The sequence below is a fragment of the Aythya fuligula genome, chromosome 1, assembly GCF_009819795.1.
Source record: "Aythya fuligula isolate bAytFul2 chromosome 1, bAytFul2.pri, whole genome shotgun sequence".
NCBI lineage: Eukaryota > Metazoa > Chordata > Aves > Anseriformes > Anatidae > Aythya > Aythya fuligula.
This window is the reverse complement of record NC_045559.1, coordinates 84956128-84979083: the sequence shown is the minus strand read 5'-3', so window position 1 is coordinate 84979083 and position 22956 is coordinate 84956128. Positions and strand designations below refer to the sequence as shown.

The 22956-nt window shown below is 51.2% G+C and overlaps 1 protein-coding gene across 1 annotated transcript in view; it reads right to left on the bottom strand.

Moving 5' to 3' along the window:
* Positions 1-622: 622 nt before the first annotated feature.
* The window catches only part of FSTL1 (follistatin like 1), a 28450-nt gene continuing 6116 nt past the window's right edge, over positions 623-22956 (bottom strand). The window contains exons 3-11 of the mRNA XM_032185349.1: positions 7723-7827; positions 7436-7565; positions 7255-7287; positions 6520-6650; positions 4789-4907; positions 4520-4632; positions 3254-3364; positions 1881-1978; positions 623-1646 (exon numbers count right to left, since the gene is read on the bottom strand). Of these exons, the coding sequence (XP_032041240.1) occupies positions 1602-1646; positions 1881-1978; positions 3254-3364; positions 4520-4632; positions 4789-4907; positions 6520-6650; positions 7255-7287; positions 7436-7565; positions 7723-7827 (885 nt within the window). The 3' untranslated portion in view covers positions 623-1601. The remainder of the gene's footprint in view (positions 1647-1880; positions 1979-3253; positions 3365-4519; positions 4633-4788; positions 4908-6519; positions 6651-7254; positions 7288-7435; positions 7566-7722; positions 7828-22956) is intronic.

Genomic DNA, 22956 nt, shown 5'->3' with positions numbered 1-22956 from the left:
ACGTGGCGCTGTGTCAGTCAGTGGAAGTCCTCAGGATGCACCCCAGGGAAACAGCTCAAAGACCAGGCAGCTCTGAACAAATACAGCTCTCAGGTTGAGACCGCAGCAGGGACCAAGCTTTCTTCTTCTCCTACGCTAGCTCGTTCTTCCTCTCCAAGGCAAACAATGTGCCAGAAGGGGAAGGCTGGGACACAAGCCCTGCTGATCTTCTCTCAAGCAGAACACGCTTCTGCTGATGCGAGTGGAGTTTCGCTCGAGTAAGCATTAGGGACAGCGAGACACTTGGCAACAGTTGCTGAAGGTGCCCACGAACGGGAAGACAGAAATCACAGGCAGTTACGGATGCGTGCAACGGTTTGGGATGCACAGCAGGGGCACGAAGGGAACGTGGACACAGGATGTTCAGGCGTGAAACTGTGTGGAGCAGGAGAAAAGCAGCTGGGCTTGAGGCTAGGGAGGTGATCTCTCTCTAGACTACCTAGCAGATCCCCCTGGGCAATTTAGGGAAGCCTGAGCGTGGACTTTGAGCACAGTCAGTGCTTAGCCAAGGGAGCACAAGACAGAGAGAGCTGCAGTGTCAGCCTGCGTCTGGTGGAACTCGTTACATCCAGCCCTGTCTCTCTGTCCCATCAGGGACACTGCAGTCCCTGACTGAGAAATACCCTGTAGGAGAGGGCTCACAAGTTGCTTGTGGTGGCTGAGTGCAGTGATACAAACTGTGCACGGGCATTACAGCACTGTCAATAACAAAAAACCCCACAGGCTGGGGTTTTCTTGAAAGATCTAGAGCTACGAGACATACAAACGCTGCGTTACTACCATTGGAAATAAAGGAAGCAAAACAAAACAAAACAAAAGGGGGAGTCAGCACGTGAACGTGATAAGAGAAAAAAAAATAAAAAATATGATAGCACCTTTAAAGAGAGGGCAGGGAGAGTTACAAGTGAGATGAGGTCGCAAGGAACCGTGTGTGGGAGCCCACAATGTCCTGGAGGAGCTGCTGGGGACAGGCCGGTGGAAAGCAAGGAGGAACGTGCTGGATTCGTGCCCGTGGCATGGCACCACGACTCCCAGGTGGCACGCGAGGCTGAGCAGCGTGGAGGAGCTTGAACCAAAGGGGAGGGGAAGCAGGGCAAGGTCCTTGGCTAATGATGCCCTGCAGCACGCAGAACCCAGCCACGAAACCGTCGGGCCCGTATTTCTGCAGCCAAGGCTGGAGCTGACAATTTTTATCGATGGAGGATCCCCTTTTCTATCCAGCACTGACCTCCGTCCTTTCCCCAGCTCCAGGGGAACGAGAAATCCCTGTTAGCTCCCGGGAGGAGCGGCTGCCTGCTCTGGGAAAGGGTCCCAGGGGCTGCTGCGATTGCCTCCCAGCCTTCCCAAGCCCCAGCAAGGAAGCTCCCTGAACAGGTGGGCTCTGCTCCCCTTTCCTGGCCCCATTCTCTGTGTATTACAAAACAAATAACCCATCGCTATACAATGTAAATATCTGTGACTGGGCAACTGTAGCAGACACTTGTGCATACTGAGCTCAGCACTGGAGGACGGGGCAAGCAGGTTGGGCCCATCCTCCTGGGCTCCTCCGGGGTGGAGGCCCCTCACATCTCCTTGGTGCTCATTCTCTTGGTCTTCTCGGCCGTCTCCTAGAAAAAAAAAAAGCACAAAACTGACACAGGAGCTGGCAGTGCCCTGAAGACATTGATCCACCCACGAGCAGTGCCAACACTGGTTTACATCTCGCAGCCCAACACTTGTATTTGTCCCTCCAGGCAACAAAGATCTTTTTGCTGTCCTCCCCTGTCTACCAGAAGCCTGCAAGTGCCAGAAGCAGAGGGAACTCCTCCACCGAGAGGACTTTTTCCTAGCCTCACACCAACCTGATGCTTCTGCAGCTCCTGAACGTATCTAGCTAGCTCCTCCTCGGTCAAGTCTTGATCAGGGTGCTGTCTCCGAGCAGGCATCTTCTCGTTCTTCCCTGTAATCAGGAAAAGGAGTTCAGTGTTATCACCACCAGGGAACGCAGATTTCAGGGGCAGAACAAAAAGAGGCAATCAGCCTGAGCTGATCGCAGCACGCCTTGAGCTGAAGGAGGCTTTGCATTGTCTGGCCACACCTTCTCTGAAAGAAAAGAGCCCTTGTGGCTGCCTGGGACTCCAGAATCTGGGTGTCCAGCCTGTCCCTGTCTCTACTTACACCATGATAAGTAATAAAACTGTAAGGAAGAGACTTCACTCTGCTTTCCTCCCCTATTATTTAGAAAAAGCACCTATATGTGGTGGTTTTACCGTGCTGGGCAGCTAAACCCCACAACCGCTCTCTCACTCCCCCTCCTTTAGATAAGGAGGGGGAGAAGTAAAGCAAAGAACAACTCACGGGTTGAGATAAGGATAATTTAATTAAAGGGAAATAATTATAATAATTAAATAAAGACTACCATGAACTAAACAACTTAACTAAGGGGAAAATAAAAGGGAAAGGGGAAAAAGGGAGGAAAACAAACAAACAAAATAAATGAAAGCTATATGGAAGTGCAGAGGAAAGAAATTACTCTCTACTTCCCACAAATGAGCGATGATTGACCACGTCCTTGAAGCAAGGCCTCAACGCACGCAGCCGGTGTTCGAGAGGAGGACCGACGTCTTCTCAACGAGAGCCCACCCCTCCCCCCTTCTTCCTGTTTCCACCTTTTATTGCTGAGTGTGACACCACATGGTATGGAATATCCCTTTGATTGGTTTAGGTCAGCTGCCCTAGTGATGTTTCTCTCCTCACTTTTTGCCCACCCCCTAGGAGGGTTAGAGAAAGGCCCAACGCTGTGCCACTGCTGCTCAGCAGTAGACACAACACTGGTGTGATAACACTGCTGTTCCAGCTACAAGTACAGAGTACGGCACTGAATGGGCTGCTGCCGGGAAAGTTAACATTCCAGCCAGACCCAGTACACTATAATAAGTTCAAAGTAGGACAGCTGACTTGCTCACACCTCCACACATCGTAGCAGGCAGTTTCCTATTTGTTTTCCATGCATGTCCTGAAGCAGCAGGATGCAAATAAGCTCTGGTCTGGAAGTTTTGGTGCTGCGTTTTCATCATGCCAAACCCAACCTGTGAAGCCCAGCAGCACCGCCCGCAGCTCAGTTAGGCCCTTTCTGAGCTCTAGAACAGAACCAGCTTGGGTCTGGAAAAGCTAGAAAGGAAAAATCCCTTTTGTACAAAACCCAATAGAAGCATCCCCTGGGGAGCGCACAGACCTTCACACGTCATGGCAGTGCACACCCAGTTCCCACAGGCGCAGACGCAGCGGTTGCACTCCACCTGGGTCTCGGCTCCGTCCTCGTAGGTTTCGTCTTCCAGGGCACACTCTGGAGAGGCACAAAACAAGGGCAGTGCTTGTGAGATGCACGGTGGGGCAAAGACAACAGACTCGGGAGAGATGCCTTTGGAGGAGGCCTTCCTCTAGCCATCAATCCACCAAGAGTGGACCGCAGTGACTGAAGTATTCACGTTGAAACTGGTGTGTGAAATTAGCCAAAAAAATAATTATTTGGGGAAGTCAATCACTTTGTTTTTCTTCCTCAAAAGCACACACTGCAATTTCTCAATTAAAATGAGATCTTGATGTGGGATCTGTTTGAATGTCCGGATCGGACACTCCTTATGCACAGAAGAGAACCCCCAAAGCGAAAGTTTTGGTCGCTCTGAACCAACGCCCTGTTCCCGGAGGGAGAAGTTGGGGAAATGCTGAGTGCATCTGCTGAGAGGAACGAAAAAAAATCTCTCTCATTTTACCTCACATTTCTTCTCAGAGCTCTGTTATACGGTTAAGTCAAGGCCCTCACAGCACTTAAGCGTGGTGGTTCAGCGCAAACCAGCTGATCATCTCCACTGAAGCAGGCAACAACAGAGGTCAACTCAACATTCCCCAAGAAGCACAGGCTCTGCCTGCTCCTCAGAGCCACCACAGAGGGACGCAAACCCAGCACCTGCGGGCCGGCAGGCGAAAGTACCCCCCGAGGAGCTGATCAGATGAGCGGCCCCACGTGCCTGGTCAGCAGAACACTAAGTGGCCTCCACGTGAGCTGTGGCAGTAAGCAGGATTTGGAAGGACAGCGAACTTTGAGACATTCGTCGGGGAGGGTCTCTGTGTGAGAGGCAGAGCGTAGCAGGACTTTGGTCTGGCCTGATTTTTCTAAGGTAGCCAGACACGAACTCCTCGCACGATTTATCTCCGCGCTGTTAAATGTAAGCGTTGACGTTCCCAGCCTGCCTTATCCACTTGACCTACGTCCCTGCTTGGAAAATGCAAACCTTTTCCATCACATGAGCTGCAGGGTAGAAGAAGCAGTGCTGTTGACAATGCAGGGATAGAAGAGCAAGGGGTGCTGTAAGACGGGTAGGCGCATATCAACATGAATTCTGGGAGTTACAGCATCTAAGTCTGACTGAAAGCTGATCCCTCTCCTTTCCCCCCTTATCGGTACCCCACTGGTTCCCCAGTACAAGCCAAGAATTCCTACTTTTCTCTGGTGGGTTGAAGGACGGGCTGAGGCACTTGAGAAATTCATTGAAGCTGAGCTTCCAGTCGGCGTTTTCATCTGACAGCTCGATGAGGGCATCTACGCAGAGTCCCCTGAAAGGCAACACAGAGGCGCGTTCAGCACAGGGCTGCACCAAGCCGGTCCCTCCTCTGCTGGCTTCAGAGGACAGAATTAAACCAGTAACACCTCGGAAGGCTCTGAGATGCTCTCCACCTTCCTACCACACCCGCTCCCTGCGCAGTGCCCACCTGAGCAGCTTGTTGGTCTCCTGGTCCACGTAGGTGGTGATGTTGACGGCAGTCTCGTTCTGCTCCACAAACTTCAGGAATTCGGCCGAGTCCAGGCGGGAATCGCCGTCATCAAAGCTCTGCAGGGAGAGAGAGAGACGGCGAGATGGGAGAGGATCTGATTTATGGGTCCGAGGTACCCCTTTCCTTACCCTTCTTCCACGGGTACTTAGTATTTTTGAAGTGCTGCTTGCGTCATCCCTGTTTTGCACAAAGAACTCAGAGAGCAGCAGCACAATCTCCACACCAGCCTCAGAAATAAGATGGCTGTGGCCTCCTGCTCGCTGATAAGCTACACTGCTTCTCATTCCCCTCCTGCTGCTTGATTTATGGCTCTAACCCCGTTTCTTCTCTTTGTTCCAGCCAGCCCTTAGCCCTCTGATACACCTCCCGCCTTCAAGCCGCCCAGTTGTGCTCAGGAAGGCGTCGGCTTTCCGAGATGCGAAAACCCGAGGCTGTGCCTGAACTGTGACAGTGACAAAAGGGAAAATCACAGGAAGTAATTTTCTGCTGATCCCAGAGAAGGAACAATTTAACACAACACCTAAACGCCTCGCCACCGACTTCACAGGGTCCTGACGGGGCTCCCGTCCCCCTCAGGGACAGCCGCATTGCAGGGAGGGGAAAATAAACCCGCACCCCAGGGACTTGCACAAGGCAGGTTTCCAGCTTAGTGCCACATCTGCAAGCTCCTCTGGTCAAGGAGAAAAGGGGAAACCTTCACCTCCTCCTTGCTTCCAGCGTTTATTGCCTGCAGGGCAGGAGTCAGGCAGCACGAGGAGCCCCGGGCGGGGTGAGGCAAAGCTCTCGGGCTCGGTGGTGAGACAAATTGTGCACACGTGGAGCCATTTAGCTCGCCTTGCTTGGATTTGCCTGAGCTGCTCCAAGCCCTGCGTTGTGCTTTGAAAGTATTTCCAAGCTCTTGGGGCTGTCGACACGGTGGATTACCACCTGGCAGAGCAGGAAGCTTGGTCCAAGGAAGGGCAGGGCTTTGTCAGGGAAACTTTTGCCTGCTCGTGCCGGGGATTGGATCGGTGCTCCACAAAAAAGGGAGAGGCAGGATTTGTGGCTAGGCAAGGGAAGATGCTCTCTGGAGCAGAGGGACCGGCTCCTCTGCCTCACCAGGGGGTGCCATTGCCATGGCAAATTTGCTCGCAGCACTAACTCCTGTCAGGCACCATTAATCTCTGGCTGTCGACAGCTCCTGATTTAAGCGTCCCCCCCCCCTCCCTACTTCCCCACCTGCTCCTCCAGCTCCGTCCCCGAATGCTTTGAAGTCTTTATCAGGAGCCGGGCGCGAGGGGGAGGGAGGCAGCAGCGCATGTGGCAGGAGCATGGGAGAAGCGTGGGGTTATAAAAGGGGGTGGGGATGGCACGCCAGACAGGCTGCCGGGGAGGAGGGAAGAGGCCTGGCCTCCGCCCCGGCTTGCTGCGTTCCCAGCACTTTTCACCCACCTTTTGTCCTCTGGGTAGCTTTTAACCTCTAAGATCATTTTTTTTTTCCCCCCTACCTGTCTCCTTTTCCCCAGGGCAGGTGGGATACCAGGAGGCAGCAATGCTCCAGGTCACTTATCCAGCCCACGCCAGCCCCTCCTGGCCCCCATCGCAGCATCTCCACGCCGTGCAGCCTCCTCCCCGGGGGCACGGCTGGCCAAGAATTGCTCTCCGTTCCCTGAGGCAGGCCCTACTTGCCTTGAAGTACTTGTCCAGGACTTCGCTGTAGTTGCTGCCCTTGGAAAACCAGCCGTCCGGGATGATCTCAGCTTCCAGCCACTGGATGACGCGGCGACGAAGCTCGTCCCTGTCCGCCTGGTAGCAGACAACTGTCACAGGGGGGAGAGAAAGCAAGGGCGAGAGAAATCATGTTGGCGGGGAGGCCACAGAGAGGGGACGGGGAATAAAAGCCGAGCAGACAGCCCCGACGCCCCTTGGAGGTGATCCAGGGCCGGATCCAAGCAGAGCTGCCCTGTGCCGAGCGGGCTGTGGGTGACACCGTGTGGCAAGGCCCGAAAACGACAGCGCTGCCAAAACTCAGCGCCTCGCAGTCCCCTAAAGCTTGTAAAGCTTGGAGGGGGTGACGCCGAGCACGCTTTCAGCGCTCTCCAGCTGCACAGGAGCTGGGGGGGACAGCCCCGAGGAACTCAGAGCCTCTGCCCTCAGTCTGGGTGACGAACACACAGACCCTTGCGTCCCTAGGGGCAAAGTGCTCCGCTTCACCGTGTGCATGCCCAGAATCCCCACGATTTCCCAGCACAGCTAGGAGCCCAGGAGATGTATGAGATCTGAAAGGCTCCCCGGGAGCGAGGAGCCGAGCAATTCAGCTGATTTACCAACCCAGGCCCTGCCACAGCCAGCAAGGAGGCACCTCTTGCACTCAGGGCTGTGCAGCTCCCCCAGCACCCCTTCCTCCCCCACCTCTCTTCTCACCTGGACTCGCGGCTGGGTTCTCAGACTTCTTCTCTGTGGAAGGAAAGACAGAAGGTGACATTTCTGAAGCAACACGAATCAACAAGAACCTCCTCCCTGGCTCTCGAGGCCTCTGCTTTTTGTCACCGGGCTGTTTTTTTTTGTCACCAGCCACCCCTCTGGGCCCCTCGCGCAGGGTTACCTTTACAGTGTCCGTCGTAATCCACCTGGATCTTGGAGCCGGTGAGGCAGGCGTCGCGGTGCAGCTCGCAGTGGTTCAGGTACGTCTTGCCATTGCTGCCACACACGGGCCTCTTGTGGGGTTTACATTGCTGCCAGGGAGACGGAGAAGAGGGTATTTTACTAGGGTGCTCGTAACCCCCTCAAACACGCCCCCAGGGAGGGAGGGCTGCCCCGCAGCTCGCGGCCCACCCCGTGTCACTCCCCCGGGGGGCAGGTGGCGATGCAGGGGCTGCTGTGCCCCCCTACCTCGATGCAGAGGCAGGTCGGGTCTCCCTTCTCCGTCACCGCGCATTCCCGCCCGGCTCCGCAGAAGACGTTGGCGCAGATTTTCGATTTGCTCCTGGGCTCTTCCTGAAAGGCACGAAGGAAAGAGACACGAAATACATCAAGCCGCCCTCGACGCAGCTTTCAGGAATCATCCGTGTAGCTTCCAGGCCGGAGCACGGAGCAGCAGGCTGGCAAGGCGTAAATGACAGAGCGAGACAGACGTGACTGCGGTAGGTGGACAGCTCAGACAATAACCAGGAGCAGACAAAGGAGCCAGGGTTACAGCCCCAGCGAGAGAAGGTTTCCTCGAGGTCCTTCCCCAAAAATCTCCTCGGAGAGCCGGAGCAAACACAAGCAAAATAAGATCTAGAGTTAAGTGGTGAGAGTAATTCCCCCAAGTCAAGGACTGCTGCCTTCCCATTTATTTCGTGGAGGGCAGGCAGCAGAAACGCCTTTGCTTCCTACGTTTAAGAAGGAGGTGAATACAACCCCGGAGAAAGGTACAGCACCAAACAGAAGGCAGAAATCACCTTCGGGCAGCAGATAATGCCCCCGTCACAAAAAAAAAAAACTTCAGAAACCTGCAGGACCCATTATCTTGCCTCGGCTGGTCAGGACGAAATGCTTCAAAGGAAGAAGCGCTGTCACGGATAATTACCCAGTAACCTTCTCACAGGGGAAATTTCCTCCTGCTCCCTGACAGCTAGCTGCCGACCTATGCCCTGCAGCACAATTTTTACGCTTTACCATTTTCTCTTAGCCAAAGCCATCGCAAATATTCCTGTTGTTCATGTCATTGTCGAACCCTTTTTCCTTTTTATTTTAATTTTTTTTTTTTTAAAGTCCCATTGCATTCCCAAACAGTTGACAGCCATCAGGGACGATTTCCACAGGGGTTCTCCGCAGGCCCCTCTCATTAAGCCCGTCACCCGGGGTCACGAATCCAGCTGGATCCCATCATCCTGGAGGCCTCGACCAGCTCAGGCAGAAACGGGACACGGCGACAGGGGGAAGGAGGTTTTTCTCCCCGTAACCTAAGAGAGGAGAAGCAAATCTGCCCAAGAGCTGATCTCTCTTACAACAAGAGGCTGCTGGCGGTGGGGGAGCCGGGCACACCTCTGGCAGGGGCTGCTCCATGCTAGGGCTCTGTTTTGCCTTTCAGGCTCGAAGGAATGCCTGCGCTCTGGCCCCTGCAACCTCATATTTTCCATCACAAGGCAGTGACCGGTGAGGCCCCAGAAGGGGAACAACGACACGGGAATCTGTGGGAGAGGAAATCCCGGTCACAAGCGAGCCTGGAAAATGGCTGCTGCAGCTCCCTCGCTCTGCCGCTCGCCCTAAAAACCCCATCGCAGTCACGGCCCTGAAAACATCACGGCCAAATAAATCCACGCTGCCTCCCAGCTCTCCTCCCTCCGTGCACGCCAGCCCAGGCTGAGGACACCATTTTGGGGTGCCAATTTCCCACTCTCGGAGGCTCTGCTGATCCTCCTGGTCCTGCCAGCAAGATCTGTCGCCCATTCCTCTGGCCAGCTGGGATGATCTCCCCGGGGCGATTCATTTCTGAACGGGACCCAAACCTGCCACGTTTCCTGGCCAAGAGGGCTGAGCAGTTGGAGGCAAGCTGGGATTTACAGCCCTGAGGCATCTCCTCACCTCTTCCCGTAACTGCAAGCTCAGGAGGAGCACGGAGAGCAGGAAATGCTGAGATTTACAAGCAGCCTCCAGCTTCTTGCACAAGAAACCTCATTTTTTTTCTTGTTCCCATCAATGGACCCGATGATCCCCCCCTAACCAGCTCTGAGCCATGGTCCTTCTTTCTCCTCCTTCCACCGCAGCACGTTGCAAAAAGCAGTGGAAATGCTGAGCCTTGCTCAGCTCCACAGCGTGAGGCCTGCCCTGAGGATGGGTGAGGCACAGCACCCTTCTTGCCCCAAAGCAGAGCTCCCCTCGTCATCCCGAGGCTGCTGTGCTGAAAGGCATCCTCACCAGCATTTGCAGCCCCAAGGCAACTCTGGTTAAGCAGCAAGAGAAGCAATTATTGATTTCCTTTAGCTCCGAAGTAAGGCTGGGCAATGTTTTTCAGGCAGGGGGCGGATCCACGGGAAGATGCGATTTGAGGCTGGCCAAAACTATTTGCAAATCTGTACCTAGTTCTGGCAACAGATTCGATCCCCAAATCGTTTTCAAAGCGAACTAATTTCCCTTTTTTTTTTTTTTTAATTTTGAAGTGTATTTCATGAAGTATTTTATGCAAGCTTAAAGAAAACAAGATAAAAATACTTCTTGGTGTGATTTAACAACTTTTTGTTTGGCCGGTTCTGTTTTTTGTTTGTTGAGAATAAAAGAGGAATTTCAGCTGATGAAATTTTTGTTTCGACCCTTCGATTCAGCTAAGGGATCAAAAAGAGGAGATGATTATCCCTATGGCTTTTTTCCTAAAACATCACTGCTTGGTGTCTAAACCAACCTATTCTCACTCTTTCATCTCCTTCCATCTGGCCCTTGGTGACAGTGTCTGGGAATGAGGCAGACCTGCCGCAGACACCCCTCTCCCCGCTCCCTGCCATCATGGAATTTGTTCCTGTCTAGCTGGGAAGATTGCTGGTGCTGACTCCCATGGCTCGACTCTGGAAAAAAAAAAAAAAAAACAAAACCAACAAACAAACAGAAAGACAAAAGCCCCAGCTCCCTTTGGTGGTTACGATAACCCAAAGAGATGTTGCTTCGGGGAAAGCAGCCTTTCCTCTGAGTCACTCCAGCAGAGCAAACAGCGCTGATTTTACGAGGCAGCTCTCAGCCAGATTTTTACCGGGGAAACACCCTTCTTCACCCCGCTCTGCCGTGAGGTTTTCCCAGCAAAGGTGCTCCTGGCAATAAACTTTTCTCTCTGATGCGTCTCTGCTACACCACCTGTCCTGCTGGCTGCTTCATTTCTCTTCTCCAGTGTCAGACCTCGGTCGTTAAGCACTGAACTGCCTCCAGCTGCTGGCAGCTCTCCTTGCTCCAAGGTGTCGAGCTGAAAACTGTTTTTCCCCCCTTGATTAGTTTTCGGTTTTCTTAACAGTGTTTGGCAGTCGTGGTCTTTGAATCCTTTTAATGTTTTAGGTAAGAATTTGGGTTTTGGCTCTTTGGGTCAAAAGGAAAAACTGAACGGGATTTCCACTGCTTTTGAGTGATGATCTCTTGGACGTGTTCTCTCAAAGGGGTCAGGAATAAAAGCTTTCTCCTTACCCTCTTTCCCAAGAGGTTGGTCTCACTGCCTTCCAGCAACGCTCGCCACCACAAACACTTGCCTTTGAGTGACACAGTCATTGCAAAGCTCCCAGCAGGATCACACAGGGTCTTTTATAAAAATACTTTGTGTTTTGACTGCTATCAATAACATTTTTAAAGAAGGAAGGGACAGAAAAATCCTCCTTTGCGATGGAAATCTCTGGGCCAGCCAAATCAGGCTCTGCTTAACCCCATTTTACATCCAGAAGAGGGCAAAGAAAAGTTGCAAAACGCTAAGACAATAACCAGGAAGATAAGTCATGGCTGCCAAATTCCCCACTGGAAATGAGCCCTTCATGACAAAGTTGAGTTCCCATCCAGGAATGCAGAGGATGGACTGGAGAGGGAAGGAGGGCGCCTGCATCGCTGCCTCTCCACTGCTATCTGCTCGCTGGATAAATAATGGACTTCTGTCTCCAGGGTTGCTAATCGGCTCTAAATGCCCTCAAAGAAAGCAAACAGCACAATAAGAAAGCCCAGAAATAAATCCATTTCATAATAAATTCATTTTGTTTTCACTCCATTTTTCTTGCTAGTGAAAAATTTAGGTTAAGCTAAGCGCTTTCTTTTCCCAGCAATCTCTGCTCGCTGTTGGCTAATGCAACAGAAAGTTCTGCTTTCGACAGTGTAATGGCTCTAGTTATGAAGAAAATACTATTATATTATTTCCCAAGACGAATTCCACAGTATTAAATGTCTGAGCAATGCAGCAGTGTCTTTGAAGCTGGTGGTGCAGGAATTTTACATGGGGAGATAGGAAGACACGAGGAGCTTTCACAAGAGAGATATTTTTCTGCACGGATCTCCACTGCTCAGAAACAGAGAGGAGATTTTGAACCCGGGACGCAACCTGTACCCTGGATAACTGGGTTATGCAAGCTTGTGTTCCTGCACTACTTGCAGTTGTGCCCCAGTGTCACTGCTAACTAGTTGTACCCATCTCCTCGATGGCACGCATGAAACGACCTCAGCGTCAGTTCATCTCAGTGCTGGTGTTCATAATAAATTCATCAGCAATGACTTAGGCTGCTAATCAGGGAGTAAGGAGCAAGAGTTGAGTTGGGAGTACTAAAGGGAACGAGTTTGAAGCAGATCGCCAAGATTCGACAGGTATTTCAATAATCCCCCATGTCTAGGCTAATCCCAGCAAAGCTGTCTGAAGTTCAGCCGGTGACAGCAACACCCCCAGGCGGATGGCAAAGCCACGAAATGTCTGACTGAAAGCATCCTGAACACCATGCAGAAAGGGAAAATTGGGGGAAACTCAGCCATTCTGGGACACAACTGTGCTGTCAAGGTGTCCCCCTGCCCGGTTATGGGTGGAAGGGGTAGCACCCAACGCTGAAAAGCAGCCTGACACCTCCCCTTACGAAACCACTTTTTCCTCTGCTGGTGACTTTGCCGGCACTGAACTGCTCAGGTTGAAATTTTCCATCCCAGGTGTTTGCCTCAGGCTGACTTTTCCTTTTTTTCAAGTGTCAACAGAAAAAGGTCAGTGGTTTCCGAGAACATGATTAAGTTATTTTGTCCATGCTCGAGGAATTGTTAAAGCTGTTTTGCTAAGAAGGCAGAGCAACCCTCTGCCACTGCAAGAGCCTGCATCTGGCAGGGGAGTCACCCTGCTACCTCTTGCTTGCCACAGACTTTGAGAGATGTGGATAGCTTTTTTGCATGTGCGTGTGGAAATTACTATCTCTTCCCTTACTACTGCTGCTCCACTGGAGAAACTGCTCTAAGTGCCTGGATCTACAAGCCAAGAGTGAGGGTGGCTCCTGCCTCGCTGCTGACCTTCCTCTGTTGTTTTTTATTTTGTTCTGGAAGAGAAGCATAGCACTGTGCTCTTGTTAGGGGCACGGACTCGGCGGTTGCAGCCACATCTCTACAAGGAGCATGAAGACTATTGGAGGTGATGGCTCCATTTGCTTGTTCCTGTCCACAGTAAGAGAGATGTAATAACTCTTAATGTAAGGCTTGATGGCAGCTTAAGTAATTAACCAGCGAGTGCTCTAATGGGCTGAGACAGATGATGCAGCAGAAGGCAAAATGTAATTACAAATACCCGGCACCACAAAGGCAAGCAGGGCTGAGAAACATCGAGCCAGCCTCAGCCAGAGCTCAGCACCGCTGGTCCCAGGTCTCCTCTCTCCCCGTGGCTGCCTTGGTAGCACGGCACCCCCTGCAGCACTCGCTCCTGGAGGGTCTGAGCCCATCCTGGGCAGCCTCCAAGTGCCATTTGCCCTGGTCACCCCAGCAGCAGCCGCCCAAGCAGCGTGTATCTCCCAGCAGAAATGAATTTTTCACGGCAGCTGGAGCTGCAGCTCAGGGGATTTATGCCCTGGAGCTCTACAACGTGGGATGGGGGGCAGCCAAGGCGACAGAAAGGCAACGGAGCAAGACAAAATGACAAGGCAGCGGCTCACACAGAAGGAAACGGTACCTGCACAGCAGCCATTCCTTCCTGAGCAGCAAAGGTGATTGTGCTAGAGCTTGGGAAATGTCCCAGAAACTTGGAAGTTTATAGCAGCAGCAGGAGCCAAAATCTCCGCACAGACAACAGATTTCCAGTTGCCAAAGCCAACTAAGTTGGCTTGGGGACAGGTTACTTCCATAGGGTTTTTCGCTTGTTCATTTAATTTATTTTTTGGGGGTATGTTTTCCCAGCTATCAAGAAGCCAGATGTCAGGGAGCTTCGTTAGGCCCCTCTCATCAGAGGGAGTATCTGAGATGTGGCACTTGTAGCTCTCCTGATGCTTCCAGCCATTGGGGTTCCCTGTGCACTGCCTTAAATCTGAGGTGACCTTGAGCACCTGAGATTGGCTTTCTGGCCTCTCTGGCACCACATTGTAGAAAATTTCTCCTATTTGCCTCTCGTATCCGTGCCCGCACACCTCCCTCCAACCTCCTTCCTCGAAGAGAAAATTATCGGAGCTGCTCTGGTTCTTCTGCCAGGGCTGAATTTCCCCGCAGACAGCCTGGCATTTCGAGGTGCTGAAAAGGCTTAGGAAACACGGACGGGAAACAAAAACCTTCAGCCTCGCTGGAAACCCAGAGCCCCAGCCTAACACCGCCTCATGAACCCTCCCCACACTGGGGCACGCGGCTCCATGACAAGATGGCGGCGGCCCGCTCCTCCTCCACACGGGCGCTGCAGAAATGGCTGAGGCGATGTTTCCCCACGAATCCCCCCGTTTGGGGAACCGCACAGACACCAGGCAGGCTGGAAACCCGGCGTCGTAAACGCTTTGTGTCAAAACCAAATCAAAGACAGGGGGAGCGCACCGACTGTGGACATTTTTGTAAGTTAAACAAGCATGAAATACTTGGCGTGCTTCCCTTGCTTAATGCAGTATAAACAACGTCGGTATTCGGCGGAGAAAGTTTGCTGGTTAATGAACACGAGGAGTAAGTGGGCAAGAAGGCCAGGCAATTTTGGCTTTTCCCATTAAGAGCAGGACAGCCCCAGTTGGTGCAGCAGGGGCAGCCCTGTCTGTGCACCTCCATGGCCGGGGCTGGGAGGAGAAGCCCCCGTGAGACCACACGTCGTCCCTGGACGCCGCAGGAGATCAAGTGGATTCCTGCCATGACTTCCAGAGAGGAAAAATGAACTCCCGTAGCCATAAAAGTGAAGCAGACTAAGGGCTTCAGAAGGCAGCCTCTGGCACATCCAAGCGCAGCAGCTGAAGACATTAGCTTTCACAGCTGTCTGCCAGCCCTGGCTGTCCACCTGGCCGGCCAGCCAGAATTTATTGCTCCCCTAATAAAGTCAGCAGAAAGAAATACACGCTTGTGCCTCAGCCACTACAGTTCACAGCCCAAGGTATCAGACCGAGCTGCTGACGACCGCCGGTTTTCAGCACGATTGCAGGCTCGCAGCCACACATCCAAGGAGGGGAAGAACAGAACAAAATGTCTCCCTAGCAGCTTAGGAGAGACTTGGACAAAAACAGGTACACGAAAAGGCTAAAAAACTTATGAAAGATGCTTCTTCTCCAGAAGGCACTGCCGTGCTTCTCTTCTGAATCCTTTGCTGTTTGAGAGGCTGCTTTGGCTGCCTACTGAGTCCGAAGAAATTATGACAGCAAACTCAGAAGGGACAATGGCTTTTCTTTTCCAACAAAGATTTAAGAAAAGCTAGGAAACTCACACACCCAAAGCATTTATTAAAATGTGTTCCTAGAGCTGGCTTTGACTCAAGCACATCAGGAAATCAATGGTAGCCTTTGAATACTGAGAACAAATTGCTTAAGTATGTGCAGACATTATTCTTATGCACTTGATGTTATGTTTGCCACGCTGAACAGCCACGCTAGATGCTACTTGTACAAAATGTATAGGTTGCAGGAAATAAATTTAATGCAATCTGTTTCCCCCCATGATGATTTCAGAAGTAGCTTGTGATATTATAATCATGTACCAAGCCACGACAAACAGATGTAGGGTTCTGCAAGCCACCTTGAGGTTTTGTAATTATTGGAAGTCTAATGCTGCGCAACGAAAGGTTTGGTAACACAACACTGCGTTTCGGTTTTTGATCATCTTGCTTTGTTTTTCCACGAAAATAAACCTTACTTTTTGGATCTCCAATAACCTGGGCTAGCTTAGTTGGAAATAAAAATGAAAAAAAAAGTAAACAAAAACACCCAAAGAAGCACAAAAACCTCCTTGTTATAGGTCTTACAGATCTCCCAGGACAGAAGTAGCCAAGCTTGCCACAGACTTTCCTTGCCAAATGCCCCAATGAAGCTGTAGAGGCTTCAAGGTACATCTAGCATGCTAACTGAGATGTACCTGTAAGATACCAGCTCTAAAAAGTTATTCCACTGAGCTAAAGGAATGGCACGCATGTGCTCCTTTATCCTATGGCAAAAGCAATGTACTGTAAATAATTTTAGCCTGCAATGAACGACTTACTGGAATTCACAACATCTTCACATTTTTATGACAGCCTACGCCAATCTAGCTGTTGGCTGCAAGTCCTTCCTTTCCCTCTGAGTGCTTTAGCACTTACAAGACTTGAGTAATTTCAGTGTGCTAACCCAGAAGAAAACAGCCCTGACCAAAGAGGGACCAAGTGCCATGCAGTGAACACGAGTGGGAATCACGTGTGTGATCTGCAACAGCTTTTCTTTATGGGGACTTGACACTGATTCGCACTTCCCATACGAACCATCAAATCCTTGCCCATACCAAGTGCGAGAGCAAGTAACACTTGGCACCCTTGACTCCATGAAATGTGTGCATAAAGACAGATTATTTCCAGCCTCTGCGAAGGGACTTGAATGTGGGAAGCCTTTCACATCACAGCCAGCAGCATCAAGTCCAGGGTGCAGAAACAGCTTTAAATCAAGTACCCATAAGAGACACTGCTTTTGCCTTCTCTCTAAAAGCAAACGCTTGCTGAACAGCAAAGAGAGCCAAGAGGTGGTGAAGCAGCTACTGGCATGTCACTGTTTACTGCTTCCTCCACCACAGTAAACCTAACCCAAATTCACGTTGTCAATCCACATATTCAGGATGTGCTTTGTGGGCTGTCCAGTCACCCCTGCTGCGTGGTGGCGATTTCAGCCAAAGGGTGGAGCAGGCATCCACGGTCACTCAGCACCTCAGCTGCCTGACTTTAATCCTCCAAAAAAAAAATAATAAATCCAAATCTTTTGTTACAGCAAACACAAGACTTTCAGGAGCCTTACATCCTCCAGAACACCAAGATGTCAGCAACATTCTGCCAAATCGACCCTGCTCCTTCGGTCACATCAATGTCCCATTAAACCTTGTTGCTTCTTCCCCTCCTCATATGCCATCAAACACACAAAGCAACACTCCGTGAAACACGTACTCTACTTCTACATGCTCCACACATGGAGTTTACTGCATTTCTTCATCTTGCCTGGGTCTTGTACCTTCATCTCAGCCAAGACATTGTAATTTGTAATTTCCCCCCTCCCCCTTCCCTGTTAGGAACCGTGCAACTGCAGCAGGATCGGACTCCACTAACGCTGGGACAGCAGCCAGCAGTACGCGGTGTGCCTGACTTTTAACAGCTAAATCCCATCAAAAATAATGATGCAAATACAGGCACTTCTCCCCGAGACGACCTAATGCTTTCAACAAACTCTTAGAAACACATAATGCTGCTGGATGGGACTGAGGCTGAAAGGAACAAACTTGGGACTTCTGGTACTTACTGCGTGAACACCTGCTGGCTAAACTTAAAAGTCCGAGGTGCTACAGCCAAGATAGCCGTAAATTTGTTCTTCAGACAGCGTAAGATGAACACTTCCTGAGGACAGGCATGAACTGCACTGAATTATCAACTAAACACGGTCACGAGGTGGAAAGCTCTCCTTTAGGAATCTCATGTGGTGATGTGGGAGCAGGGGAAGCACCGTGCTCTGCCGAGAAAAGAAGCCCATGTGCGGCCTCATACCTGGAGCCACCACTTCAACACATTTCCTTGAGACTCAGCTTTTGTGGGAGAAGACTTAAATCGGGACAGACAATAGTTTGCTGAGAAAGAGTTAATGCTCTTGTGTTTCAGTGGGAAGCAGCAGCCAGCAAAGGGGCCTCTCTCGTGGGGGCTGTGGTCAGTAGCAGGGGACGGGCCAGGGCAGAGAGGGAGGCACCTCCTCTTCCTCCTCTCGCATAGCTGCCGCCACATCCCAGCAGAGACCTTCCCGCTGGTGGCCTCCAAGCGACCCTTGTGAGCTCAGCCCCACTATGGGACAGCAGTGGCTGGGTACAGGGGGTTGGCAACAAGCTCACAGCAGGGCTACGAGCCTGGGAAGGAGCAGCCAGCAAAGGGGCAAAGGATCCTTCCTGCCTTACTGCTGGGCTTCATGACCCGAGACAGTCTTCAGCCACGGCTGCGGAGGCGGTCCTGCCCTTTCCCCTCCCTGCGCTGGGTTTTCCCACATCAGCTCTCTCACGCCTGTGCAGGGACAAAGAATGAAAAGCTAAAAGATCTGCATCAACTGGAGGGTTGTGGTTTTTTTTGGGTAGGGTTCACTTTTCAGCTGCCTGGCAGCACAGGAGCCAGGGCCAGCACAGAGGAGGAGGAGGGAGCCAGAGCCACATGGGAGGCACTCACCTTTTCGCACAGCACCCACTGCAAAACTGCTCCTTCAGACAGACACAAGTTGCAAAAACATTTGGCTCCGAGTTTCAAAATCGCAGCCCTGAGGCACACAGGAGTTGGTTGCCTTTTGCCAGACTCTGATTAAAGAATGAGCTTTGAGCTCGAGGCAGCACGTAGGATGAAAACACTGCTTTGGACAAGCGAACCATCTCCCCTCACCTCCCCTAAATGACCACATAAAAAAGAGACTTCCAACCAGCGTGCCCACAGGAAAAGTGCCTAAGCCTTTTTTATCTGCATGCCTGTGCTACCGGGTTAAGGCTGCCTTGCGGAAAGGTACCTTCAAGCTATGAAAGCACAGACCTTCACCCTAACCCACTCAGCCTTCCTGAGGCGAGAGCTGGAGAGGACCTGAGAACAATGAATGTACTGAGCTTCCTACTTGCTTTCAGAGCAGACAAAAGCCCCAAACATCCATATTTAAAGACAAAGCTGGAAACGAAGCAACAAAAAAGGGTATTTTAATAGCATCTGAGTCTTTATGGCGCACTTTAAGTGCAGAAGTCTCCCAAGGTCCAAGTCAAGACGCAGCCAGATCGTGCCAAGCTCTGCACAAGCACATCTCAGAGCTGAGCCCATGCCCTTGGGACAGCATGCAAGCAAGATTTGCTCTTGGAACCAATTCCCGTATTGTTATTTGGTTAGAAATTCATCTTTTGAGAAGGGTGGAGCGAACAGCAAGAAAGCTGGCCGTCTCCACCTCTGACTGCATCCAATTTGGGTCAGGCTTGCTTGAGTTTGCTGGAGGGGAGGCAGCCAGCTTGCTCTTGGTGCCCCCTCAGTTTAGGCGCAGGCCTCAGTGCCTGATACCTGCACGTAAACCAAACCAAGCTACACCTGTGAACACACCCAGCCTCCAATATCTTGTATGATCTCCCCGACACTAAATCAGGCTGCCCTGCTGGCTTTGCCTTTCTTCTTCACACAATTCACGCTGCCCCACCCAGGCCGTACGGATTCCCACCAGCAGCGTGTGGAGACGCCCCGTCACCATGAGGCAAGGAGCAAGCCCCTGACAGGCAGAGCTGGGACAGGGCACCACAACGTGTGGAGGCCCAGCTAGGAAATATCCCATCCACGGGGATTACCTGAGGGGTTTCACACCGTTCAGCCTGCCAAATATAAGACTGGCCGCAATCCTTGTCACAGACCACGGTTGTACTGGTGGGGAACAGGCGCAAGGTACTGAAGGCCTCTTCTGTTCCGCCATCAGGCAGGAGATTCAACCTCCACAGATGAAAACCAGGCAAATTCGAGCCAGAAATGAGGTGTAACAGCGCGAGGATAATTAAGCGCCGCAGCAACATACCAAGCGCAGTGGTATTTTCCATTTGTGGTAATTACTTAATCAAGACGAGATGTTTTTTAGGACACGCTTTAGAGTCCAGAGCAAATGGAACTCATCACAAAGCTGGATATATGGTCTCTAGGAGGCAAGGGGGCATAAGACATAAAGCACAACAGCTCCTTATGGCCTCGTCATCTACTAATCTATAGGGAAAATTGCTCCTCTTAGTGTCAGCAGAGTTGGTAGACGGCCATATTTTTAGTGACAAGACATGCTGTTATTTACATGAAATAGTGATAATAGCACGTTGTGTTTCACCCACACCTTTAATCTGAAATCCTCAAAGCTCTTTACCGTCGCTGTGTCAGTAAGCCTGACAGCTCGCTGCCTGATAAATTGGCATTATTATTTCCCGTTCAGCCAGCCTCATTTTTTTTCCGAGTAGCTAATCGTCTGCTTACATGGGAAACAGTACTCGGCCGACCTATGATTTTGGGCACCTACTTTTCGGCCTCTTGGTGAGAAAACATTCACGGGAGAGCCTTGCAGAAGGCTTTGGGGTAAAAAGAGGCTGATTCGTGGCTTGCTCTGAGTGCTCATCCCCAGTGCACACTTCACGGCACCCAAAACCTCTGTACAACGTCTTTAAAAATACATTGATAACGATGTACTTTTCAAGTCCAGAAGGCAGCAGTGAAAACGTTCAGGAGAGAGAAATGTTTCCTAGTTGTTTTAACAAACATCTTCATATATGACAGACCAAAAAAAAAAAAAAAAAAAAGTAGTTTCCATTAGTTACCATGACAACCACTGGCAATCGCTAACCCATCTTCTCTCCCTTGCCAACCCTCGATAGAGCTGTCAGGGGAAGCAAGCGGGTATGCCCCGTGCCACAAGCTCTACTTACCCTCAGCCTGCAGCTCTCAGGGAGTTTCGTGTCACCCTCGTGTCAAGTGCACACCTCCGGGCTGCTCCCTCTGAGCATCAAGGGGCAGGAGATGCTTGCTGAGAGCAAAACGCCCTCAAGACACGATCACTGATGCCACACACCCCAGCTCTCCCCCCTTATGCCTTTCTTCTGCCTCCACCGAGACATCCAAGTACCTCTTTCTTCTCATCGGTGGGCTCCATCTTTACTGCCTGTCAATAAATTACTCCATCCAGTTCTGGTCCAAACATCACCCCCACCCTCCTCACTCTTTCTGCCACTGTTGTTAAGGATAACAGCTCTTCGCAATGCTTGCTGTGCCTTCCAAGCCAGAGCTTTTAAACTTCCTTTAACAAGAAAGCACTCAGCTTCATAAACCTTCCTGGGAGGCACAGCGCAGTTGTTGTTCCTGTTTCGCAGACGTGAACACCACAGCTCAGAGGAATTAAGTGCCTTGCCCAAAGCCTACACACAAATCATGGTGGGATGCTAAGCGCTGGAGCAAACAGGTCTGGAGAGAAGGCTCTGCCTGCATTCTCTTCATGCCTCCAGGCAGGCTCTGAAGAGGTCTGAACCACATCTGCTCAGAGACCCCTTTAATCTGCCCCCCACCAAAACCCCACAGCTAATAAGCATTAATCCCAACACATAAAAAGCCAGCATTGTCTCTGTTTAATGCTGGTGTACTGCTGGCCTTGCATCCGCAGCCAGGACAGCCTAACTCACCCCATCGTGTGGATGCACGCTGCTGCACTGCAGAGCAGCTTGGCAGTGATTTGTGAGGCCATATTCACTCCCAGCTGTTCGCCTGTCTCCTTAGCTTCTCACGTGCATAAAGTTAGTGGTTCGGGCACTGCACTGACACCACACAGACAAGGGTTATTCACATACCACTGCAAGACTCAACGTTTGCCCAGGAAGATCAGCAACCCCGAATAAGCTGCATCAATTGCAAATTTTGCTCTGCTCCCCGCTGCCAGATCCGGTTTGCTGGAGTTACCAGCAAGGAACTCTGCAAAAGGGCTGGCTCTGTGCAAGGGGTAACAAACCATGCCTTGTACCCCATGATTAATAGTGCTTTGGCCCTTTTTCCTCCACGACACACTCCTGGGAGGCTGCTCTGAGCACCAAGGTATCAAAGAGGGAAGGATAAACCATAAAGTGCAAAGAGGAGCAACAACAAGCTGTTCTACAAGCTGTCTCCTACAGATTCCTGTCTTGAGGCTGAGTGCATTTGGTGACTAAGAAAGTACAAACTGCGATCAAAGGGGAATACTCACGAAATGCCTCTCTGGTCTGTAGTAAAAGCTGATCTCACACTGGAGCTTTTCCCTCAGGAAGGGCTGTAAAAGAGCCTTTCTACTGCAGCACAGCTTTTATTTTTACCAACCTTAGAGGCACACAGTATCTTGTAGGAACCTAATACCCTTTGCTAAACATGGCTGAAACTGGCTGATGGGTTTAAAAGTTATTTGAGGAAGTTCAAAGGTACCAACAAGCGGAGATGATCACATAAAGCCCTGTTTCTTCAGGCAGCCAGGGAAAAAAAAAGTTCTGATTTGACAGAAGGAAGGGAGCTAGAAGGAGATGAAAAGAGGTGGGCTATGCGTGGAGCTGAGGGGCCCCATAAACCTGTGATGTGTGTGCAACTGCACGGGGGAGACACCAATTATCACGGAGCACAGGCGCATAATTAGGACTGTTGGGACAGAATAACAAGATTGACGGTCCCCTTGTTCCTAGGAGAGGGCCATCAAGATAAACTTACTGGCTCTGAGATGCTCCAGAGCGTGGTATCATTTTTCACAGAACGGGAAGGGGACATCACTTAGCAGGGATGTGCAAAACCGGATTTGACAAGACACTAATGGCTCGCAGTTTGTACAAGCAGCTTCTAATCCCAGGGCATACAGCAAAACCTCATAGAAGAATCAGTCTTTAATGAGGGATGCTTTGAAGGATCCCGAAAGGAGCACCCCTGAAAGCACCATTGTGTTTGTCACTAGCCCCTCTAGCTTGGGCTGCAGGGAGTAATATCTGCAAGATGAGGCCCCGAGGAAGATGAGGCCGATATCACTCCCAAGGAACTCCTCGCCCAGGGGCTGGAACACCCCAGGGTTTTCTTGCATCACGCGGAGCAAACACTCTGTCCTCAGATGGGAACGCCAGGGCTTTTCTGCCAAGTTCAAGCCCATGCCTTCGACGTGAGAGCTTGGTCTCCTGCCACCTTAATCTTCCAGCCTCCTGGGCTTGAATGAGCGCGCTGCAGACCGGAGCTGGGTCACAACCTTTCCGGTTATCCCTGAGGAATTTTTCCTCACCCAGACAAACTAAACGATCCAGACATAGTAAAAATCCCCTGAGGAAATCTCTTCCTCCTACATGTAGGAAACGAGACAGTAATTCCAAGCCCTCATAACTCCAGCTTCCTCAAACGTAAACATGAAAAAGTGGCCAAAACGCGGGAGGAGAAGAAAGTCCCAGAGCAGCACAGAGTACATATGCAAGGCGTTACGTCATGCTCAAGGAAAGCTCTTGGCTCCGGGCTACAATTACCAGCGCTGAAATGGCAGGGGCTGCTACAGC